A 25,792-nucleotide genomic window follows, 5' to 3' on the forward strand; every position below is an offset into this window, starting at 1 on the left:
CCCCGCCGCCCCCGGCCCGGCCCGCCCGGCCCCTGCAGCCGCGGGCGAAGTGGAGCCGGCGAGGCCGGGAAGACGCCGCCGCCGCCCCCTTCTGCTCTCCTTCTCTCCCTCCCCCCCGCGCCCCGGCCGGGTCCGTCAACATGGCGAGCGCCTCGTACCACATCTCCAACTTGCTGGAGAAAATGACATCCAGCGACAAGGACTTCAGGTGAGATCCGCCGCCGCCGCTCCTCCGCGCCCTCCGCCGGCCCCTCGCCCGCGCTGCCCTGCGGGCCGCCGGGTGCGCCGGCTCCGGGCCTGGTGCCGCGGCGGCCCGGGCGGGGGCAGGTGCCCGGCGGCAGGGCCGGTGCCGCGGGCCCGGGCTGTCCGCGCCGCGGCTGCGGGGCTGGGCGCGAAGAAAGTTCCCGTGAGGGGATCCCCCCCTCCTCGGGAAGAAAAGTTCTTGTGAGGGGATCCCCCTCCTCGCTGCCCGTGAAGGACGGGCGCGGCCTCCACGCGCCGTGGGCAGAGATCTCCAGCAGCCGGGAGAAGCCCAGCGGCCGCCAGGTTTGCTGACCCGTGCGGGGACAGGCGAGGGCGGAGGGCTGAATTCCTGAGCTCGCAGATGCTCAGAAGCCGAAGGGACGAAGCCCTGAGCAGCCAGCTGTCGCTGACCCTGCCTTGAGCAGCAGAGGTCGGATGAGGTGACCTCCCTCGTCTCTTTCCAGCTTCAAAAAATATGGATCCTGTGCTTCTACGAATAGAAGCAGGAAGGGATAGCCAGCACGGCAGACTTAAGAGATGGTGTAGTGGAGGTCCATGGTGATAAAGGGACTGGAGCTTCCCCCCTTTGAGGAGAGACTGAGGGAGCTGGGTGTGTTTAGTCTAGAGAAGAGAGGGCATCTCATTAATGCACACAGTTATTTCAAAGGGACCTCATTAATGCATATAGTTATTTCAAAGGTGGGTGCCAAGAGGATGGTGCTAGACTCTTTTCACTGGTGCCCAGTGACAGGACTCAGAGGAATGGCCATAAATGAAGCCACAGTAAGTTTCATCTCAGTGTGAGGAAGAGCTTTGTTACACTGAGGGTGGCAGAGCCCTGGAACAGGCTGCCCAGGGAGGTGATGTTGTCTCCCTCTCTGGAGACTTTCAAACCCAGCCTGGACATGTTCCTGTGTCACCTGCTCTAAGTGACCCTGTCTCTGCAGAGGGGTTGGACTGAGTGTTATGCAGAACTTCTTTCCAACCCAGACGATTCTGTGATCCTCAGCTCACATCCTTCTGGATGCTGTGTCTTTTAGACAGTGGGGTTTTGTGCTCCTCGTGTAGTTTGGTGCTGCCCCTGGGCATCCAGAGAGAGAAATCCACTTAAGTCTTACGGGGACTGGATTTAATTTTGAGTTCAGGATCTGTCACAGGAGCACTGCTTTTCATTGGACTATTTGCTTGCTTTGTAATAAATTAATAGCAGATAAAATCTAGAATATCAGAAAATGAAATAATACAAGTAAACTCTTAAAAACCAGCAGAGAATACATTTACACAGTACCTCTGGCAAAGCATTAGGTTAAAAAATAATTACATTTTTTTGGTTTTGAGTGCAACCAGAAATTCAGGTTTGAAGGTTTTATTTGTGTATGAGAGTATATCAATACAGACAGGGAAAAGGCATAAAATACACTTTTGTTGCTTTGCTGCAGCATCCCAGTGCTTATTTTATGATTAAAGTAGATGCTATCCAAACAAGTCTCAATGTATTAAAATCTAAAGGAAAACAGAGGTCATGATAGATAGGTCTGGGTTTTGAATCTTGTTAGGTTTTGACAGAGTGTTTTAGTATTGGGCACAAATTTGATGTGGGATTTTTGTGTCAACTTCTTTCAAATTGTAATAGCTGTATATTACCTGCAGAGTTCAGACAAGAAATTTTGTAAATAAAATCCTGATTAGTCTAAAAGGAGACAAACTAAAATTGTCCAATTTCTTTAAATTGTTCTGAAACTAGATTGAAACATTTTTTCCTCTAAATGTTACAAGATTTTTTTTTACTGTTTTCGTACTAATTTGTTTCTGTGATTAAGTGAAATTTCCATTTTGTACTTATGGGGAGGATGACTTACAGTAAGTTCCAGTGCATTTGTGATAAATACTGATTTTTATGAGTTAAAACCTTTCTGTATAGAAGGGCTAGGTTATACCTGTCCAGTGCAATTGTAGCAAACACTTTTTTTCCTCCCATGTATGTAATTAAAACTTCTTGTGTAGTTCCTTTAGTAGAGCACACTTCAGAAATTCTGTTCTAGTAGCTTTGAACAGCTTTGAAATTCTTGAATATTAAACAAAAAATGTCTTAACATAGAGTAAAAGTTAATGTTACAAACCATAAAAAAATTAGTGATGATAGATCTTTACTAATTGGCTGTTATGGAGTAACATTTTATGAAACTTTATGTGTATTGTGTATTTGCATAATGGAGAAAATAGTATTTAGTTTCAGTAATTGTAAGTGCATTTGTTCTTTGATCATGTCTGAGCAGGGACCATGTAGTTATCCTGTTGATATCAGGGAGCAGAATGTAAAACAGTCATTCAAGTAAGCAGTCTACTGTAAAATGTAATCCTCTTTTTTTTGGATAAACTGACCTGTCCCATGCAGAGCTGGAATATGTACTTTTGGAAGATGTACATACTTGTGATTGTGTTGTCCACACGGAAGCTTGGGCTCAAATTCTAAAATGGGCAGTCAGGTGAGGTGTCAGTTTAGAGTCTGGCTGTGGGAGAAGGAGTGTCCTCGCTGCAGCAGGAGAATGACTGCTCTGAGTACAGGCTGTGAGGAGCTGCTGACAGGCTGCCTGCTTTGTACCAGGTGAAGTTTGATATGCAGGCAGGGGGAGTTGTGACTAAAAGTCACATTGAAACTACGTTTCTAGATACCAGCTGCTTTACACTGAAGCTGCCTGGTCTCCCCACCCCATTGTGGTGTTTGGGTGGTTTTGCATGTTTCAGTGGAGAAGTCTACAGGAGAACCGTGTTGTAGTTGAGTGCAGAGGCTGCTGGTGCACCGAGGATGTGCATGGTCTGCTTAGTATAGGAACTGACAAGTAGGTGATGAGTGGACATGAACTTCTAAGGCTGGGAAATAAGAGCTATTGGCCAAAGAAGTGAGAGGAGGCTATTCAGTTTTTAAGAAAAGGAGGTAAATGCAGCAGTAACTTGGAGACAGTTTTGGAGTGTTCTAGTACTGTATGACTTCATGTATATCTTTAAATTAGGTCCTGTTACCTTTACTTACCAAGTAGCCTTTTTCATTACCGTGCTTAAAAGCTGATGCTTTGCAGCCCCAGCCTGTTTTTGTGCACATCTGGTTCCTGTCGGACTGTAGGCTTGCTTCAGTGGGACTGTTGGAGTGAGTGAAAAAGGGGTGAGGTCTTATCTTAGAAACACCTTGAGACCATTAGACTGGAATTATTAAAAGACAGGACAAGTTGAGGTCCATTATGTGAGGTTAGGCATCTGGCACTTATGATGCATATTAAGATTATGCAGAGTCTTGGCTTTTCTTTTCAGTAAAAAGTAGTATCTGGCATGTCACGCTGCAGAGATAACCTTCCAAGCATGACCTGAGCTGAAGTGATGTCTGGTTGAGGATGATGTGCCTGAAGTCCAAATGTCACCCTTAAGTGTTTAACTGCAAACCCTTGTTTGGAGTTTTGAGTGGGGGTTGGTGTCAGTACCGAAGCCCGTGGGATTTCTAATTGAGTAATACATCTGTATTGCTGCTTCTGAGAAGAGAGGGCACTTACAAAATAGAAATGAATTGTGAAACAGACTTCAGAAGGAAAAGAAACAGAAGGCATAAAGGCAATATTTTTGGAAAGTAATTTTTCAGTATGTTCTTCTATTGGTGGATATTGAATAGTAAATTAATTTATATGAAAGATGATTTTATTTGCTAGATCTCGCAAGAATTAATTTTGTTCTTTACTGTGTCACCCTGTATTGAGGGCTGGATAAATGTGATCAGCTCTGTTTTCTGGGCTGTAAACAAGCTAGTCTTTACAAGGCAAGAAAATGAAAAACACATGGAACATAAGCTTAACTTTATTTCGCCCTTCATTAATTGAAGTTTGGCTTTTGTGAATTTTATGGGAGAATGTTTGAGAAACTGTATTTTTCTTCTTGCTTAAAACTTGTTTTAAAATGAACTCAGAGCAGAGATCAATTTTTTTAACAAAGTTTAAAAAAACCCTTGTTTTTTACATCAGCATAGCTTATAAAAGGACTACTTAAAATCTGTGAAAGTATCAGTTTTTCTTTGTGGAGATAGTGTGGAATATAATGTAAATGCTGCAAGTAAAATATGTAGCTGTTCTCATAAGCTCTCAAATATGAGCTGTTCTCATAAATGTGATGACCTAGCTCAGTTATTATCATTTTCAAATACAGTTTTCTTCCTTTCTGTTTTATACATGCTAGTTGCATCACAAAACAGACAACAATAACTCAATGTTAAATGTGATTTGTTTGATAACAAATTATGGAAACTGAGAATCTTGAATCCTGAGCACTGTGAATAACCCATATCCCTTTAGCAATAATTGTCTCACATCTTTTGTCAGGTTTATGGCTACTAATGACTTGATGACAGAACTTCAGAAAGATTCTATCAAGCTGGATGATGACAGTGAAAGAAAGGTGGTGAAGATGATTTTGAAATTATTGGAAGATAAAAATGGTGAGGTGCAAAACTTAGCTGTCAAATGGTAGGTATTCTTTTTCTATGATGTAAAGAATTGTATAATGACTGAACAATATAAAGCACTTTTGAAAACTCAAATGACCACTGCTACACAAAATAATTTTGAAATTGATGTCCCCGAAGGAACCCTTATTATTTTAGACTACCTGTCTTAATGGTTGCAACGTAAAAACTATGTTTTGGTGACATTGGGTATTAATATTTGGGGTTTCAGGCACCAAATAGCGCATGCAGTCCTTGTTGGAAGTATTTGAGTGACACACTTGTTCTTTGGTGCTAATTCTAGATTGCTAAATAGATATAAAAAGCTTATAATTCAGTGGTAGTTGCCACATTGATACTTAATGGTGAGACCTTAGATGATGTGCAGGGGAAGAATTGTAGTATTAGAATTGTTTTCAAGCAGACATGAAAATATGAAATGCTAAAGATATGGCCTCGGTTATCAAAGTGGAACTTACCTCTTCATTAGCATTCAGAATACTGCATTGATGGTTTTACAAGCTTTACAGGAACTGTAAATGTTTTATGGGATCAGGGCACATTTACTTGTGTTTCCTCACTTTATTGAGCTTCACATATGGTGTGACTTTTCCTGAGCACCCTTTGAAGAGGTGCTACATTTCTTACAACTTTTTGTTCTTGGCCATTCTGATTTTTGTGTGCTTTAAAGTGGGCCTCTCTTAGGAGGCATATAGAGTTCCTGAAAATGTTTCTTGTTTGTGAGCTCAGGTTGTTTTTTTTTTAAATACTCTATATACACTACTTATATTCCATGAGGTATGGATTGGAGTAAACTTGGTATACAAGAGCTTGAGAAGTTTCACATTGTGACTAGCCAAGTTTGTTTTAGCTCATTATTCATAGTAGTTTGCCCTGTCAGACTAGCAAAGTAGAAAAAGCCTGTGTGTACCTCTGCTTATGTACTTAGAAGCAGTGTTTGCTTCAGCTTCTGAAGTGTTGTTGTGATGGTAACCAAAACCTTGCATAGACAAATTGGTGTAGGAATGTCAAGTTTCAAGCCGGATATTAGCGATATTAGGTATATTAGCACAATAATTGTCACTACTTTTTCCCTACTGTCACCAGGGATGCAGTGTTGTTAAAATGTGTCTTACCCATATCCTTTTCATAGCAACACAAAATACCCTGTTTCTTTTTAATTCAGACATCTGGGATGTCTGTTCCTTATGTTTTCATGATTTTTAACTGATTGCTTGTACTCAATCAGAAGAGCATATTGTTGTGAAACTTGCTCAGGCTTAGAATTGTCTTTGTGTACAACAGCATTTTATGGAAAAGTTACATTTTAGCATACATGCAATACTCATTTCTAATGCATTTCTAATGTACATCCTAAAGCTGTCCTGAAGTTTAGATTAATGCACATAGAGACACATATCACAATCTTTAATGGCAGTGTTAGAATGTAGGGTCTAAAGTACAAGTAGTGCTTACTAAAACATTAAGAAAAATTGCAAAGGGAAGAGAATGAGAAAATAGATGACTTCCTCTGTGTGGGCACATCCTGTTCTTATTAACAGTTCTTCAGTTTTTAAATTTACTTTGATGTATTGGTAAAACTCTTGGATTTAACTAATGTGACTGAATCTCTTTCAACTTTGGAGTGTTTTTGAGAATTCCAGATAATGTTAAGGAACAGTGTTAAATTTACTTTATTGGGACAAGAAACATAATAGAAAAGTTTTCAGGTGAATTATGAACATCTGTGTAGAAAGTGGACATGTCTACCTTCTGGATCACATCAAGTTGTGGTTTTTTGCTTTTTGTTTGTGTTCCAATCACTTGCAGCTATGCTTTGAATAAAAAAAAAAAAACCCAAAACCATCAATCTTTTTGAGTATTGTCTTCTTAAAGCAGCTTGTACTCAAAATACAGTTCGTGACAGTTTTAACCTAATACTGCTGCTGCTTCCTGTTTGCTGTTCTTGTACTCCTTCTTTTTCTCACACTGCTTCTTATCTGGTTTGTGACAGACTGGTTTAGGGACTTAGTTTTCTTCTGGCTTATTGCTTTCTTCCTGCAGTTTACCTGTTGGTAGAAACATTGGCAGGGGTGAAGGATGGGAGAGGCTGAACACTACTAAGCTGTAGGTTTTTTAAAACAGTTCAAGCTGATCTGAAATCTTTAATCTACTACAACACTAGATGTAAGCCTGATTCATTGGGAAATTAATTCCAGTCAGCATATTTTTCTTGGCTTTTTTTATTTTAAATATTTTGTGCTCTTGTGTATTTCTGTTAAGGATTTCTTGGCACTTCCAGCTGAGTAAAGCATAAACTGTCTTTAGATCTCTCTGAATTTAAATGCTGTGGTGAACTTTAGAGACTGTTAACAGTATCTTTCATCACACCCTTGATGACCCATTAAATTATCAATTCCCTCTCTCATAGAGGATTTAAGACAGCCCAATGTACTTTTCAATCTGTGCTTGAGATAGATTTTTCCTTGAGGAAGGGAGAAAGGTGCTGGAGCTTGTTAGGGAAACTTTCTTTACAGGTAGATCAGTTGAAATGCTCTGAATAAAACTCTTGCATAAGAGTCACTCTTTGAAGATTTGATTCTCGAGGTCACTGAACATGGCAGATTTGAAACAACTCGGAGCAACCATAAAGCAGTATTTATTTTTAGGTGAGCGTAGCAACAAGTGTACAGTGTTCCTGGTTTTGCCTTATCTGCTGCTTGCTTTCACACTTGAGGAAGAGGAGATCTATTTGTTAAAATGCTGATGATCTTTTTGTTATTATCTCTACAAAGCACACTGGTGATGTTGTTCTTGCTCCTTTCAGTTACATTATCCTGGTTTGGGGGAGGATGAACCATGTAAAAGCAAAGCAGATGTCAGTTTTTGGGTTCATTGGTATTTGGGTAGCTACCTTGCAGAATGGTTGTCCAGTTCATTTCTATGTAGAAATGAAAATGAATGAGCTGCATTAGTAGTCTTGAAGTAAAAGTTGGCCTGCTGTAATCTTTGACACTACAGAAGGGAACTGAGTTTTATTTGTTAAGCTTCTTACTGCAGGCAGTAGATGAAACCTATGTCAGTAACGACAGGTTGTTTGCCTTGTTTTTCTTAACTACATGTGAAATATTAAATGCATTTTTCTTGTCTCCATTTTTTTTTTGAAGGAATGGTTTATGATTTACCTGATAGTCATAGGCTGTTTTACCATCAGCCAGAGTGGAAAATGCTATTCTTAGAACATATCCTTAGTTTATAGCTGTAAGTATACTCCAGCATGGTATCCTGTGCACCTTATGGCAGCAGTAGTTAAACTGCCTGTGGCTTGATTAAGATTATGTGCATCAGGTGTAGTCAAGCAGTGTGGTTTGTCTAAGCATAGGTATTATCTTGGTATTGCTTGTTCCTTATTGCTGATAATCTTTGTTATGCTCTGTTGGCCCAAATTGCACATTAATTGTTTCATGTGTTCAGTGCTGCAGCTTAAAGATGAACTTTCTCATTTTGAACACTTTGATATTCTGCCATTTAAACCTACAAATAGAAATTTTTATTGATTCACACTGTGAAATCTTTCCTGAAACCAGTAAGAAGTCAAACATACCCAAATCTATCTAGAGTGATCAATCCCACCCTGTCTAGGTGGGATTGAAGTAAGCACTTTCTATGATTCCTCCCTGTGGTGCTGTAGTTTCTCTGCATTTATCAGAGTGAGTTCTCTGGGCAATAGTTCAATGTAGGGAGCTCTCCCTGACGCTGTGAGTCTGAGTCATTAGTGTGAACATGATGATGCATGTATTGGCTGCTGTGTGGCTGATCCAGTTCAGCAGCTTTAAAGCGTTTTGTATGCTTTGGTAATCCACTACTGCACATCATGCTATACTAGTGATTTGAATAACGTGGGTTTTTTAAAATTTGTGAATTTTAATTCTTCCTTGTAAATAAATGTGCTTATTCCATAGGTGTTAAAATATGCCAGTTGGAGATTATAATTGATTATATGTTGGTGTTCAGCTTCCTAATATGGAGCTATGCTATGAACACCTTTATTTCCAAATATGTGTATCTTAAAGGAGACTGTGTGTTGCTGCTTATTTCCATAGGCAGCTGAATGAGCTTTCTACTTTGAGAGAACCTAGACAGAAATTATTGGGTGGTTAAAGGGAAGAGATCAAAGAGCACTTAAAACTATCCAAATGGCCTTCAAGTGTGTAAAATACATGCTTAAGTGCAAAATCTTTGTAGTCAGAACTGATTTGATACAAGAAGGTTATAGTTTATTTTCAATTTCTGATAAGATTGATTTGTAATCTGGGACTAATAATAAGGTCTATAAGTGATATTTACTGATTTTGAAGGCCAGAAAATCTTGAGATAATATTTTGTAAAATTTACTTCACAATTGTTATGTCTGCTTTGCTACACTAAGAGGTTGAATAAATAGGACTGAAGATGCTGGTTCAGGTAATTTGGCTTAATACTTCCCAGAAACTAATTTATAGTGTGTGTTAATATCATTCCAGTGATTTGGTCATCTTTAAAACATGCAGAAAAGTGTTTCTGATTTTTAGCTGAGATGAATCTGATTGACTGGCCTTTGCTGTGATTATTTTAATTATTCATAGGTTGCATTTGAAAAATAAGCATATTTAAATCAAAAGAATTCAGTAGTTGTTCAATAGTTCAGGTTTAAAACAAGGTTTTAACCTTGCTTTAACCTTGTTTTTAACCAAGGTTAAAAAAGGTTTTAACCTTATGTACTGTAGTCTGTTCACAGACGCACAGGGCGTTTAATTTCTTTGGACTACGCATTGTACCTTGGAATTCTATAGGTTTCTGTTAAGAGTTGATTTGTGCTTGTGTTGCTTACAAAGCAATTTACTATGCACCAGGAGCAGATGTATGCAACAGTGCTGTGAGTAGCCACTGACTGACAGTGGTGTGTATGAACAGAAACTTTATATATAGATGTGTCAATGAATCACAGTGAAAGAAAAGCTTGACTGAAGAGTCAAATCAAGTTGTGAAGAAAGCTGTGAGCTTTTTCGGCAACTGGAGAAAATGTTTCAACTGCAGACATGGATAGCTTGATGTATGTGTATCTCAGAGATAATTATTGGCAATAATTTGTTTTAGCAGATGTTTGTGTATAGATTTAGCAGGAGTTTTTTAAGCTAGAGGCAAGAAGTCCTTACCCGTATTAGTGTTCAGAAATTATTTTAGTCATTATTAATTTAACATAATTGAAGCAGTAAAAGGAGCAGATTAGATTGTGGATACGGTCCTCTAAACCCCTTCCTACTCTCAGGGATTTAGTGGCTGTAGATATAGTTTAATCAAATCTAGGGAATCCAGTAGACTGCCCTATCCCTAAATTAAAGCGTAATGTCAGGTTAGGGCCTGAGATCTGACTGCTTTTAAGGAAGGTGTCTCTGTCAGAGCTGTTCATTTCTGCAGGAGCTACTGAAGCAAGTGAGAAACCATCCATTACGTCTTCATTTCTGTGCACTTAAAGGGCTTCTTTTTATGCCTTCAATCAGATACCAGTCAGTATCTCGACTAAGAGTTCTCTTGAGATTATCTGTATGCTGGACTTTCTAAAAATGTAACCCCAAAGTTGTTCTTGTGTATTTATTTTAAGGTTATATGTAAATCTCCATTAAATACTCTGCAAATTGAATAAATTGCAATCTTTCTGAATTTGTGGCATTGTTGTGATCATAAAGCATCGGTTTTAGATGTCTGTGCACTAGTTTGATTAATCTCAAATTAGTTCCAAGTTCTGTGCATTAACAAAAGGGAGTGAGTTGCAAGTGATACTTCAATGACTGGTTTTGGCAAGTATGTTTTGCCTTTGCTGCTTCTCCGCCCACCCTTCCCCTACCCCCGTCCCCCACATGTATTTTCAGCAGGTTTTACCACATGAGTACCCATGAGTGGGTAAGGAGAAAAAGAAACCAAGCAGGTTATGGTTTGTGAAGAAAGCATGGGAAGTGCTAGGTGTGATTGCCTTGGGAATTGAGTATTCCTGGGTGTTAATGGAAGTGTTGCGCCTCGAGTGCAAGCACTGTTCGGAGTTCATGGGAGGTAAGGCATTGTGAGCATGGCCATTGAAAGAGGAGCTCCAGGTTTGCCTAACATGGGGACAGACCCCGATGCCAAAACTTTGAACCTTACTCTAGTTCCTATTGTGCAGTAAGTCACACATAGTGCTTGAGTGTGAGGGCTTGCTTGTACGTGTCCTCCTCCTGTTTGCTCTGGCTTTCTGCCTTTTGCTTCTGCTGGGCGTTTTTTAATAATAATTAGGTCTTGCCCCTGTGAATTCTTAAACGTGGGGTAAAAAGCATGGTAGCAATGGGGTACATACAACAGGTTTGGGGATGGAAGATGTGTTTTGAGTTTGTTTTACTGCATAGAGCCATGACTGAATCCAAATGTTGTATAGAATAAAGATGCAGTAATTAAGAATATTGTGTACTTGTTTGTGAAATATGCTGACACTGATGGTCAAGCATATAAACTGATGGCTCTGGTTAGGTTAATTTTTGTTATAAATCTTGTGAACTGAGAAGTGAGAGGGACTGTGGATTTGAGACTGAAGCAGAACAGCCATACAAAATGAATTTCCAGCTCCAAATAAGAAACATGTACTAAATGAGTTTTTTGTTACTAGATTTATGGAGGCAAGTTATCAGTCCAACCAGATGAGGGTTTTCAGTTTTTAAAATTCTGCTTTGTGTTGCTACCAAAACCAACCTGAAGTTTGACTTGAATGCAAAATACTGAAATAATATTGTTGCCAATTTAATACTCTTCTCTTGTTTATACAGCCTGGGACCTCTGGTGAGTAAAGTGAAGGAGTATCAAGTGGAGACCATTGTAGATACCCTGTGTACAAACATGCTTTCAGACAAAGAACAGTTACGTGACATTTCAAGCATTGGTCTTAAAACTGTGATTGGAGAACTTCCCCCTGCTTCCAGTGGTAAGGCATTTTGTACTAAAGACTATGTAGTAGTATCATTTACTAATTCAAAAAAATTTAAAAAGCTGGAGGGAAGAGGTTTCAGCATTGGAAATAGTTTCAGTTAGGGTAAAAACATGGCACAACTACCCTTTCAGTTTCTCCTTCTCTGACTATATTGCCAAATTTTACTAGTTTAAGAACATTTTTTTTACTGAAGGATTGTGTTAATGTGGAAGACAAGTTCAGAGAATATGAACTTCAGTATAAGAAGTTGTAAAAGCTTCTATTTTAATAATTGCCTGGTGGAGCACATCTAGGAAAATTGATTACAACTCCTGTATTTTTTTTTACCATCTGATTTCTTGTCTCACTTTCTAGGAATTTTTTTGGGAAGTACTTTGTGTTTCTGACAGTTGCCTATTAAATTAGTGAAAGTCTTACCTGCAGGTTTAAGTGAAGGCAGTCTTTCCTCCAGAAGAGACACTAATGTTGAACAGCTCATCAGTTAATAGCATTACTTTTTTACTCAAGTGCTTTTTAGATATCATAGTGTAGGATATGAATGAGACTAGAGAGTGATTAAAAAGGCTTTGGAAATTATATTTTTATGGACTGAGGTCTCATGAATTAAAAAAAAAAGCTCTGATTTTAATATCCTTTTTGAAAATTGACATGTAAATCTTGCTTCTGTCAAGCAGCAGTGAGATGCATAAGCTTTACATAAATAACTAATTTTAAGTCAGTTGTTTTAAGTTTTTACTCTTCTGTTTGCCTACACAAAAGAAGATTTTTGGGTGGAGGTAAAGCTCAAAAAAATGTAGGCTAGTCTTTCAATATAATTAACATTCCTATTATAAAAATAAACAACATGTCATTTCTTGCTCCCAACTCAAACACAGATTGTTCTCTTTTTCTTAGCCTCCATGGTAACACATTAGACTGTCCGCTTGTTATATTTTAATTTTAGTTGTAGTTAAGAATGAGCCATAATATAAATAAACTAGATTTACCATAGGTTGGAATGGTATTAATTTCACACTGAAATTTGCAAAATGTGACTCAAAGAATTTCATGCAGGTGAAGATGAGTACTAACCACTGGGCAGTTGTTACCATAATAGAAGTTCCTTCTCATAATTACTTAAAACAATGTTGGACAATTAAAGGAAGGGGGAACTATGAAGTTGTTATAAAGACATTTTTACTTGTATTTTAAAGCACTTTGGATATAAATTTCCCCCCCTTTCTCAAATGTTTCAGTAGTATTTCACTACTTAATTTTTAAGTAGCTTCTTTTGCTTTTTTTTGCCATTAGAAGTAGCTCTATCTGTGCTTTTCCTTACCATATAGTATATACCTTCATTTTTACTTGTAGTCCTTTCATTTATTGCTCTAGAGTTGTTGTGGCTTTCACTTTCCATTGCTTGCCCTTCTGAAAGCAGTGTTCTGTCGTGCGTACCTTCTGGGACAAGAATCCCTCCTGCTTAGTATGTTTGTACATAGATAGTCTTTTCAGCTCTAATGCAGAGCATTCATGACATGATCAGAGTGGCTGTTTAAGCTTCTTTTGTTAGTTGAAAAAAGCTTCTTTATATAGATTGGGTTGCTTTCCATAGTCACAAACATCATCTCCGGTGTTAAAAGCTGTATTTTTAAAATATTATGGAAATGCTGAGGTTTTGTTGTACTTTCAGGTTCTGCATTAGCAGCTAATGTTTGCAAAAAGATCACAGGGCGTCTCACTAGTGCTATAGCCAAGCAGGAAGATGTGTCTGTTCAACTGGAGGCACTGGATATCATGGCTGATATGCTGAGCAGGTAAACATCCCTCTTTTAATATGCTGGTGAACGCTCATAAATACTACTTAAAGCTTCAACTTCAGTTTTCCAGATGTTAAAATTAAAATATTCCAAGTCATATGAAATAATATGATTATATTATGTGTAGATGAAAGCTAATTCAGAAAAAAATAAGTTAATATATTCAAGATAATTGGTGATCAATTACTATTTTCTGAGAAATGTAGTTTTAAGCTTATTTTAATGTTTGTTTAAAACATTAATTTAAAACCTGAAATTTTAAATATTTGATTGGAATCTTGGTGATGTTTGGGGAATATTTGAAGGATTGTTTTACAGTATATGAACAAAGTTATCTAGATTCAATTGGTTTTGAGTTTGTGTTTTGTCTGTTTTAAGGCAAGGAGGACTGCTTGTTAACTTCCATCCTTCAATTCTGACCTGTCTGCTCCCCCAGCTGACCAGCCCAAGACTTGCTGTGAGGAAAAGAACCATCATTGCTCTTGGTCACCTGGTTATGAGTTGTGGCAATATGGTTTTTGTTGACCTCATTGAACATCTGTTGACAGAGCTGTCTAAAAATGATTCCATGTCAACAACTAGGACCTATATACAGTGTATTGCTGCTATCAGTAGGCAAGCAGGTCATAGAATAGGTAAGAAAAAGATATAAATTATCCTTTACTTTTAAGTGTTTTTATGAGAGTAATTATTTAGCTGATTTTTTTTTTCTTACCAGGCGAATATCTTGAGAAAATAATTCCTTTGGTTGTAAAGTTTTGTAATGTAGATGATGATGAACTACGAGAGTACTGCATTCAAGCCTTTGAATCTTTTGTTAGGAGGTAAGTCATTCATGGGTAGCTATTTCAGGCTTTCTTAAGATCTAATAGTGTGTCATTTAGTTGTAAGCTGTCAAGAGACAGCCTCCTTCATACAAAATACTCTAGCAAGCTTTGAGCTGGAGCAATTTCTATAGCTATCTTGTAACTTAACTCTTAAGCAGTGTGTTATGTCTGTACTCTACAAGCTTTCTATTGTGCCATTGCTACTTGTGCAAACAAGAGGTGGGAAGTATTCTAATATTTGTGTATTTGTGTCCAATAGTGCTGATAAAAAATTGGTATCCAAAGGCATATCTGTGTCCTTTGCAACCTTCCAGTCTAGGAGATCCTGTTACAAAGTGGCATTGCCCTTTCTGACCTTCCATTTGAATTTCTGTAGTTCAGAGGGATGCCTTGATGTTGTCTTGGCTACTCTCTCCAAAGTATAGTATGCAACATGAAATCTTTTAAGAATATTTTAGTACTTCAAAGTAATTTGACAATGATTGTATTTTTATATTACACAGGTGTCCTAAAGAAGTGTATCCTCATGTATCTACTATTATAAACATTTGTCTTAAATATCTTACTTACGATCCTAATTATAATTATGATGATGAAGATGAAGATGAAAATGCTATGGATGCTGATGGCGGTGATGATGATGATCAAGGTATGTTCTCTTTTTGGTTTGAGGGAGAGGATGAGCTTTTGATCTTGCACCCATCTGCGAAAATTGGTATGGGTGGTACTACTTCTGAGTTACCAGCATTTTAATGACTTGTGTACTTCCATTCAAATTTTGTACCTCTTTTAAACATGAACTCACTTCCTGGAATAAAAGTATAGGATGTTGATGCTGGAGATCAGTAATTCTGAGAGGGAACATAAAATGCAAGACAAATATTTTAAAATACCTGAAAGGTGAAAAAGGCAGAAGCATGTGGCATGATATAAATAGAGTGAGAACATCGGTTAATGAATTGAAAATACATGTACAGCATGGGAAAGGCTTCTCACTACTTTCCTCTATAATTATATTGGTACCTAATGCATAAAATCAGAATAGCTTGAAAATGACTCAGTATTTTTCGGTAGAAGTGTTTCAGACTGAAAGGCATAAAGTGTTTGTTGTTAATATGGTGGCAAGCATTGCCAGATATAAGCTTTGTGAAAACTTGGACACACAAGTAATCTGAACTGAGGGCATAAAATTCTCATTACTTAATGAAAGAGTGAGCTGCATAGTTGTTGCTTTAGGACCTGAAAAATCCATATTGTTTATTTTATACTTTTTGTTATTTTTGGGGACTCTGTATAGTTTGATTTACCTCTAGAAAGAAGCAGACAGAATAATTTGTTGAATCTTGATCAGCTAGTATTCACTGTTGCTTTGTTGTCATGAGTAAAGAAGAATATGCTTTAAATCAGTAGTCAGGCTGGAAATATGACAGGGAGCTCCGTTTCCTATTTGCAGTTTAAATTGATATGTGTGGGAGACTAATGTGAAAAAATTGGCTGAGAATTACAAGTTAGGCTGTTTAGAAGGCTCTTTGTATGTATGGTTTTTAACATAGTTTCTGAACCTATTTCTTCGTGTGTCTTATGCAAAGAACCCAACTTTTTAATTGTTTAAAAAGTGTGTGCTTTTTAATTGTTTAAAATAACACTTGATGCTTTGCTTGTCTAGACTTGAACATATGCATAATTTATTTTTTCTAGGGAGTGATGATGAATATAGTGATGATGATGACATGAGCTGGAAAGTGAGGCGTGCAGCTGCTAAATGTCTGGATGCTGTGGTTAGCACACGACACGAAATGCTTCCAGAATTCTACAAAACTGTATCTCCTGCTTTAATAGCCAGATTCAAAGAACGTGAAGAAAATGTTAAAGCAGATGTTTTTCATGCTTATCTTTCTCTTTTAAAACAAACTCGACCTGTGCAAAGTTGGCTTTGTGATCCTGATGCAATGGAACAAGGAGAGACACCTTTGACAATGCTTCAGAGTCAGGTTATTTGTAAAGATTTTTTTTCGCTTTGAGAAGACATGTTAAAATTGCACCCTGTTCATAAGGATAGTTCACTCAATGTGCTTTATCCTGTAGTACTAACATAGAAAGCAAGCTGGGTAAACTGGCCCCAAAAAATGCAGTGGTCTTAGAAACTGAAATTGACTTGTACAAATGTGCTTATTTAATTTAGATTGTTTACTCACCTGTAAAAGTTGCATGTCCTGTGTTATTTAGCCTCATTGCCAAAGCAAAAGTTACTTCCTGCATTCTGTATGCAGACATAAGATCAAGATGAAACTTGATCTGCTGCAACATATTTTATTTGCAGAATAGAAAGGATAATGCTGAAAAACTTCATCTAACTAAAATATTTAGGTGAATTTTCAGTTGTTGCTTGCTACAGTTTTATTAATGCAAAGCACCTTTCAAAGGTAAATCACTTCTTTTTTTAAAAGCAATTATTTTGAATCTTCATTTTCCAATGTTCTACAACTTCTCTAGTTCTGTAGAGAAATCAGGGGGTTAGGATGCACATATTTCTTTATATCCCCCAGTGGTCAATAATGAAAGAAATGCCAGCTATTGAATCAATTAACAGATGTGTGATGATTACAGGTTCCCAACATAGTTAAAGCCTTGCACAAACAGATGAAGGAGAAAAGTGTTAAGACTCGTCAGTGCTGCTTTAACATGCTGACTGAGCTAGTAAATGTGTTACCTGGAGCCCTAACACAGCATGTTCCTGTACTTGTACCAGGTATGAGAAACACAGCATTAACTTAAATACTTACTAATACATGGTATGGGAAGTTCTGAAATATCAAAATATTGAAGTCCTGACTGTGCTTTCTGCAAAAGCTTTGAAGTGTGGCTTCTGTTGAAAGAAAATGGCAGAATAATCAGCTATTATGTGTATCCATATAAATACTTCAGTCATGTATTTCCATTAATTTTGAAAAGAAGATTAAGGGTTTTTTCTTCTTAAAAAAAAAAAAGTTTATTTGATTCTTAACTACAAAATCAAACTGCCTTCTTTTCCATCCGAACAGAGAAAAATATTTCCCATAGTTTAGCTTTTAAAACTTAAAATGTTGAAAATTGAAGTAATAGTGAAAAGTAAGGTTGGAAATGTTTAAGGTTCAGAATTTCATTATAATTAAGAAAATGTGTCATAAACCATTGAGTGGCCCATGTCTTTTGGTGAAGGAAGCCTAAAAAAGCTAATTGGTTGAATAAAGTGATGAAAGGGGTTTGGAAGCATCCAGAAAGATGGGAGCCAGAAGGCATAAATTCAGTATAGCTGCCTTCCTTTCAAAATTTTAAAGTGTTCTAGCAGACTCTATAAATACCTGACCTAAAATACATTTTTTTGGTTTCTTCCAGGAATAATCTTTTCACTGAATGACAAATCAAGTTCTTCTAATCTGAAGATAGATGCTTTGTCCTGTTTGTATGTGATCCTCTGCAATCATTCTCCCCAAGTCTTTCATCCTCATGTTCAAGCATTGGTACCTCCAGTTGTAGCTTGTGTTGGTGACCCATTTTACAAGATAACATCAGAGGCACTCTTGGTTACCCAACAACTTGTAAAGGTTATTCGTCCTTTAGACCAGCCTACTTCCTTTGATGCTACTCCTTACATCAAAGATTTGTTTACTTGTACAATCAAAAGATTAAAGGCTGCTGACATTGATCAGGAGGTGAAAGAAAGGGCAATATCTTGCATGGGTCAAATAATTTGTAGCCTTGGTGACAGTCTAGGCACAGACCTGCCTAGTACACTTCAGATCTTTCTAGAGAGACTGAAGAATGAGATCACTCGGTTAACTACTGTGAAGGCAATGACATTGATTGCTGGTTCTCCTTTGAAGATAGATTTGAGACCAATCCTTGGGGAAGGAGTTCCTATTCTTGCTTCTTTTTTGAGAAAGAATCAGCGAGCTTTGAAGCTGGGCACTCTTTCTGCGCTAGATATTTTAATTAAGAATTACAGTGACAGCTTGACAGCTGCCATGATTGATGCAGTCCTGGATGAGCTTCCACCTCTGATTAGCGAAAGTGACATGCACGTATCACAGATGGCCATCAGTTTTCTAACAACGCTGGCTAAAGTATATCCTTCCTCCCTGTCAAAGATTAGTGGCTCCATTCTCAATGAACTTATTGGGCTGGTAAGATCACCCCTACTTCAGGGTGGAGCACTTAGTGCCATGCTAGAATTTTTCCAGGCTTTGGTTGTGACTGGTACAAACAATTTAGGCTATATGGATTTACTGCGCATGTTAACGGGTCCAGTGTACTCACAGAGCACAGCACTTACTCACAAGCAGTCTTACTATTCCATTGCCAAATGTGTTGCTGCCCTTACTCGAGCCTGCCCTAAGGAAGGACCGGCTGTTGTAGGTCAGTTCATTCAAGACGTTAAGAACTCGAGGTCCACAGATTCCATTCGTCTTTTGGCTTTGCTTTCTCTTGGAGAAGTTGGGCATCACATTGACTTAAGTGGACAAATCGAGCTCAAGTCTGTAATACTGGAAGCGTTCTCTTCTCCTAGTGAAGAAGTCAAGTCAGCGGCATCATACGCCTTAGGCAGTATTAGTGTTGGCAATCTTCCTGAGTATCTGCCATTTGTCCTACAAGAAATAACCAGTCAGCCTAAGAGGCAGTACCTTCTTCTGCATTCCTTGAAAGAAATAATTAGCTCTGCGTCAGTGATTGGTCTCAAACCATATGTTGAGAACATCTGGGCCTTACTCTTGAAACACTGTGAATGTGCAGAAGAGGGTACGAGGAATGTTGTTGCTGAATGCTTGGGCAAGCTTACGTTGATAGACCCAGAGACTCTGCTTCCACGACTCAAGGGATACTTGGCATCAGGTGAGGAGTAGTAATGCATGTATGTGTTGGAGCAGATGGCTTTATCATACCTGTTAAAAATGGATCTAGTTTTTCAAATTACTTGCTTGAATGTTGTGTCTTGAAGTTTTGCTCCCTTCCCCCAGCAATGGAAGGTTAAGATTTTTTGCGTTTACTAGAAGTTGTTTGTTGTACATAACAAGAATTACTTGTGTTCTGCTTTCAGATGTTACATTTCTTTTAATAGTGTTACGTTTTATATTTAAGAGCTATAAACTTGAAGGGGAAGGAGCATGGACGACTAAGGGACAAATTAACAAATCAATTGCAACATTTTGACCTTTTGGTGTCAATCACTATATTCCTAATTTTCAGATAAGGCTTCTGAAGCTTTTTAAAATTAGGAAAGATTTTTGTGCATAATTAATGAATCAGTCTCAGATCAAGAACTATATTCACATGTTTTCTTCATGTGCTTCTGCTGTAAGGGGGAGATTTTTTTTGTAGGCTGATGTGATCATAATTAATCCGTTTTTATAGGCTTATTCCTCAAATTTTCTATAGGAGATAACATTGCATGCTTATTACAATGTTTTGGTATTTTTCCCCTGTTTAAAATATTCTGTCCATAGGTTTGAGTTACATATTGCATTGTTAGCAATAAATAGCATTTCTTGTTTGGTTCTCTTGTTCTTAAGAGTATTAGAAGCCTAAGAGGAATGAGTGGCATTGAGCATGACTTAGATTCTGTTGTTCTGTTTTAATCTTGCATGTTCACGCTTTTGTTTCATATTAGGGTCTTCATATGCTCGAAGTTCAGTGGTTACTGCTGTTAAGTTCACTATTTCTGATCATCCTCAACCCATAGACCCACTCTTGAAGAACTGCATAGGTAAGTACTCCACTTATACTGACAGCTTCTATGTTTTCAGGCAAGAGAATTACATTTAATTTTTTTTTTTTTGTGTTACTAGAAATAAATATTTTGAAGATAGTAGAATTAGCTGCTAATAATAACTGTTGGAAGAGTTACAAGATATTTCCATGATAGCCAATTATTTCTATTAATACTAATTTATTTGAATTCTGAGCAGTAAAAATTATGTCATTAAAAATCCTATGTATTGACTTTGTGATGGGCAATACAAGAAGCTAGTGTTTTTAGTAGGACGGGATCCAGAAGCTGATTTCTTTTCCCGTGTTTTTGCCAAATTATATCAGTTTGATTTAATAAGATTTACTATATTTACCAAAAAGTGTGATCTTGGAAATATTTGACATTCAGTCACTTCAGACATGTATGCTTGTGTGAATTATTCTGAGTATTACCAGGTTTTGAATTGTAAATATAGGTTATTATGATTCTGTAATGCTTGTAGTCTGAAAGCATTTGGAATTGTGTGTATTTTTATACAGGAATAAGGTAATCAGAGCTTTCAGTGTAACATCAGTATGACAAAGACTTTTGTAATGCTGTGGCTTTTTTTATTTTCTCATTTGTATAACAAAGTATTGTACATTGTTTTAAGATGGTATGAATGTTCTATGCTTGATTAATTACAGGTCTAAAGAACTGTAAAAAATCGTCTATGCTTCTTAACCTAATAGGAGGGGAAAGATTTATGCTTAAAGGCATAAAGTTTTGTAAAGAGCAAGGTTTTTATTTATAGGGAAACTAAGTCAGTTTACTGTGTGTTATTTTCATCACTAAGCTTTTTTGTTTTTTAAGTAATATATTCAAGAATTATGCTTGTAGGCTTTTCCCCCTTCTACTGAAGTTGCCCCTTTGGTTTCTGGAAATATTTGTTGAATATTCAATGAAAAAACTATCAGAATCTAGTAGTTTAAAAATCTCAGTCATTTTGAGTTTTGTTACCCAGCTTTTTGGTGGGTGTAAGAGTCACTTTGTTTTTACACCTTGTTGCTTTTCTCCTTAAAAAATGTTCATGCCTCATGGAAGTTGCTACAACAACTTCACAAACATTGAGGATATATTCATGCAGTCATTTATTTTAATAAGGCTGTGTTATGGAAGTATAGAAGAATCTAATTTAAAAATGCTCAAAGGTGGGGGAAGATGGGAGAGGTGGTGCTACATTAATATATACTGAGTAGGCCAATTTTACAGTAATTTAGGTATTCTCAGTATATGCCAATTTGAGGGTTAAAAAATCAGTTATGTCAGTAGTTTCCTTGAGAGGTGATCTGGAATTCCTGAACTGCAGAAATTGAAATTGGTTTTCTAGTGCATATTTTGAGAGAGATTTTAATAAATGGAGAAAATGAAAGGTTAAATGTAATTTTCATTAATTTACATAAAAAGGAAGTTTATATGTCATTGTGATGGCAGTTCATTTTGATGATGTTTCTTCCACTACTGTTTCATTATATGAAGTACTATATATTATAGTACTTCATTATATGAAGTACTATATAACAATTATATTAATACTTTTCATATGATGATAATTAATCCTTTATTCATGTCATCATGCTGAAATAGCAGGTGTCTGTTACATTAAAATAACTCCTGCACTAAGTATGTCTTTTTGAAAGTTTGAAACTAAGCAAAAATTTTTTTAAAAGTTGCAAATATAAAAGATCCTCATAGGTTGCTTTTTTTCTGTATGTGATTGCAGGTGATTTTCTGAAAACTCTGGAGGACCCAGATCTCAATGTCAGGAGAGTAGCCCTAGTGACATTTAATTCAGCTGCCCACAATAAACCATCTTTGATAAGGGACCTCTTAGATACTGTGCTTCCTCATCTTTACAATGAAACAAAAGTCAGAAAGGAATTAATCAGAGAGGTAAGTTAACTGAGAAAAACAATGCTAAATATGTAAGTAGGTTATTTTTTTAAAAGAAAATAATTTTTTACTCAACTTTTTTTTTATTCACTGACAGGTGGAAATGGGACCATTTAAGCACACAGTTGATGATGGGTTGGACATAAGGAAAGCAGCTTTTGAGTGCATGTATACTCTATTGGATAGCTGCTTGGATAGACTAGATATATTTGAATTCTTAAACCATGTTGAAGATGGCCTGAAGGATCACTATGATATTAAGGTTAGCTGTCATTTTTTTCTGTGAAAGCAGTGACTTTGTCAAAATATTTCAAATAGTGAATAGACTGAAATGGTAAAAATATTACTTCATATGCTTAAGTACATCACAACATTTGCCATTTTCATGAAAGTGTGACTGTTCCAAAGGTTACACAGCATTGTGGGAAATATATCTCCATATATGTGCCAGACATAAATGTTGTTGAATTGGGTTTTTTCCTCACCCTAGATGCTGACTTTTTTAATGCTGGTGAGACTGTCTACCCTTTGTCCGAGCGCGGTGCTGCAGAGATTGGACAGGCTCGTTGAACCTTTGCGTGCTACATGTACCACTAAGGTATTTCAGCTTATTTAAATTCATTGTTTTGTGTTTTCTTATAGAAATATAAATGAACTCGTGTTTAAAGAATACCTCTGTACTGCTGCAGCATTTCCTGAGTTACAGCTGATAAGCTGCAGTAGGCAGGATAATTAGATTAGAAATGAATGGATCTTTGTACAAGTGTTAAATGTATTTAAATTACAGATGGAGAGATAGATTTGTAAGCTCCTTTTAAAAAATCCTCTGTTTCTTTGATGCATTTTCTTTTGTTCCTTAAAAATTCAGCTGCCACTTGGGCAACTTGTAAATCTCACTTCATTTTAAATAGTGAAACTGGAATACTGAGTGTTTATCTGACTTCTGATGATGGTGTTGTTTCAGACAAGCATGTGGCTGATGAAGGCAATACAAAGTAGTCCTTGTTTTGTTAGACTTTTTGTCTAGACTTTTGTTAGAGTTTTTGTCATTTACCCCGCCGGTTCTTCATTTATATTACAGGATTATTGGATCTTTGTAGTTAGTCTCCTTCCATTCCTGCTTGGTCGTGATTCACCTGCATGCTCTGACAGTCATTTATTGCCTGGTTTACCTTGCTTTTCTACTACTCTAGTCTGCTATATTTCACATAATGAAAATTGACTGCCTTTAATTATAATTTATATTTATAGCACTGAAATATCTTTGAGAATAACAGAAGGTTAAGCAGTTATTCTAATGAAGGTCAGCTTCTTTAAAAATGTCTGTCCTCTGGAAGCTGGGATTCCTGTGATAATAGCAGTTCAAAGTCATTTACTGACCTTAGTATCTTAAAGGCTGGCTGCTGTAGTTGCTTTGATTTGGTGATTGATTTGGCAGCTTACAACTTTTTTTCTGCTTACCTTGCCATATTCAAGCTTCAGTCTGTTTGTAAACTGCTAGTAAAAATTCTGCTAAAAAGATGTTTGGGGGTATTTTTTGTTTGGTTGGTTTTTTAAGAGCACAGATAATTTTGAGAGGAAATACTTTCTTTTAAGGTATATTTTTTAAGATTGCTGTAGAGGGAGGGTTGAGTAAAGTTTCAAACATATTTTCATTTTTTTCTGTAGGTAAAGGCAAACTCAGTGAAACAGGAGTTTGAAAAGCAAGATGAACTAAAACGATCTGCTATGAGAGCTGTAGCAGCACTTCTAACCATTCCAGAAGCAGAGAAGAGTCCATTAATGAGTGAATTTCAGTCACAGATAAGCTCTAACCCTGAGCTGGCAGCCATCTTTGAAAGTATCCAAAAAGATTCATCATCCACTAACTTGGAATCAATGGACACTAGTTAGATGTTTGTCTAATGGGGACCATTATGTTGAACCATATGATGCACTGAATTGACAGGTTATGAGTAAGAAACAGAAAAAGTATCTAATCTACACATTGTTCCACTTTATTTACCTTTATGGAGACAGTTGGCTTTTCCCATAATTGCTTTTCTAGCATTTATTCCAGAAATGTATTTCCATAGTCCAGAGTTTAACCACTCTTGTTTTAGTGGATTTGGCCACATTTGGGAATTAAAAAGTTGACTCATGGTGTATGGAAATAAATTCCAACATCCATTTGCCCTGTAATGTTTAGGATTAAAATGTCGAAATTTTGTGACCATGATTTTTTTTTTCTTTTAGTCATTCTTTCTACTTGTAAACAAAATGGGGGGAGGTGGGAATCAAGTGTTCAGGTGCACCATGTTTTTTGTATAACTTTTTATTCTTTTTTGTTTCAGCTTCATAAATTGGTTTGGCTGGCAGATGAATTATGTGTAAGATTTATTATATTAAAAAGAGAGTTTGGGCACAGTTCAAAAAGAGCAGACATAAATGTCATTTTTACAGATGTGGGGATTAGAAAACCAATATCCCTGTTGTGCACACTAATTTTGCATGAGCAAGTTTACAAATATATATTGTCTGTAAAACAGCATGTGCAGTTTATTCGTAATGCAAGTTAAAATAAGTTCTACTGTATCAGTGCAGTTTTCAGGTATTTTGACATACAGGCCATTCATACAGGAAAGGATGGATGAAGGTTTGTTGTCTTAACCTGGCTTTTTAGAATGCCAGTAATATGACCCTGCAGATATTCTTACAGTAAACATGACAGTTTCTGCAGTTTTCATGGGTTTTTATTCCCAAAGACTGAATCCACTGGAATTAAGGTGGACAAACCTTAAGATCAGGAGGAAACAAGATGGAGGTAAAATGGGCAGAGATAACAAGAGCTTCTCAGTGGCTCCTGAACTCGGCATTCAACTTTGCTTTTATTATAAAAGTGTGAAGGAAGTTTCTTCAGTGGATTTTATCTCCTTTTCTTCATCTGACAGCTTTTGTTAAGGCACTAATATATGGTGTTACCTAGACGAATGTTGCCAGACCATCATTTTGTTCTGGCACATGGCACCACCAGTAGGCTGCAATGCTGCAAGTGCCATACAATATTCTGGTAAGACAGGAAACAGGGAATGGCCAAAAGGCTGGAGAGAGATAGACAGCAAACAGAAGAAAACATTCTTCTGTGGATATAATGAGGTAATCTAGAAATGGACCGGGAGTGGATAGCTGGCAGTCCCACAATGAACTGGATTTGGGAATTTAATAACAAAATTATCAGGGACCACTGCCTCATTACTTGTTTAATGCAACTGCTTAGTTGTCTTTTTTTTTTTTTGAAGTCAGATACGAATTTGAATTTTTTTAGTTAACTGGTCTTTTTTAGCTAGTTTGATACTTTGGAAACCTGTTACATGGGTACATGGCATAAGTTGCTACGGGACTGAAAAAGCATTCATTTTTATGACCTCAGAGACAGTGTCCTGTGAGCACTGGGGCTTGGGGGCAAAATCTTCACCTTACATGCTTGCAGCTTGGGAAAAGCAAAGGAGATATTGGTACATTTTACTTCAGTAGAAGGACCTGAACAAAGAAGTCTATGAACTCATTCAATAGTAACAATTCTAATGCTGTAGAAATTTTTGAAAATGTAGCTTTCTCTGTCTCCAAAGTCTTCATACTAATGTAACAATTGTCTTCTAGAAGTAGAAATAAATGAGATTAAACATACCAACATATCTAAATGTCATGAAAAGGAGTGGGATGACTAGAGAGAAACCATACAGTAGAAAAATCACTGTGAATTAGGAATATGTTATCTTACTGTATAAATCATCTACTTCAATCAATTGCAACAATATA

General features: G+C 37.1%; 1 protein-coding gene across 1 annotated transcript; it reads left to right on the top strand.

Annotated features, from left to right (window-relative positions):
• Positions 1-25,792, top strand: CAND1 (cullin associated and neddylation dissociated 1). The gene is made up of 15 exons (XM_084205681.1): positions 1-208; positions 4,602-4,745; positions 11,554-11,708; positions 13,384-13,507; positions 13,889-14,145; positions 14,229-14,334; positions 14,841-14,986; positions 16,036-16,328; positions 16,945-17,086; positions 17,713-19,206; positions 19,982-20,077; positions 21,825-21,994; positions 22,092-22,256; positions 22,485-22,592; positions 23,663-25,792. The coding sequence occupies exons 1-15, from the start codon at positions 141-143 to the stop codon at positions 23,885-23,887; spliced, it is 3,693 nt and encodes a 1,230-aa protein (XP_084061807.1). The 5' UTR covers positions 1-140; the 3' UTR covers positions 23,888-25,792.

The sequence above is a fragment of the Fringilla coelebs genome, assembly GCF_963513975.1.
Source record: "Fringilla coelebs genome assembly, chromosome: 5".
NCBI lineage: Eukaryota > Metazoa > Chordata > Aves > Passeriformes > Fringillidae > Fringilla > Fringilla coelebs.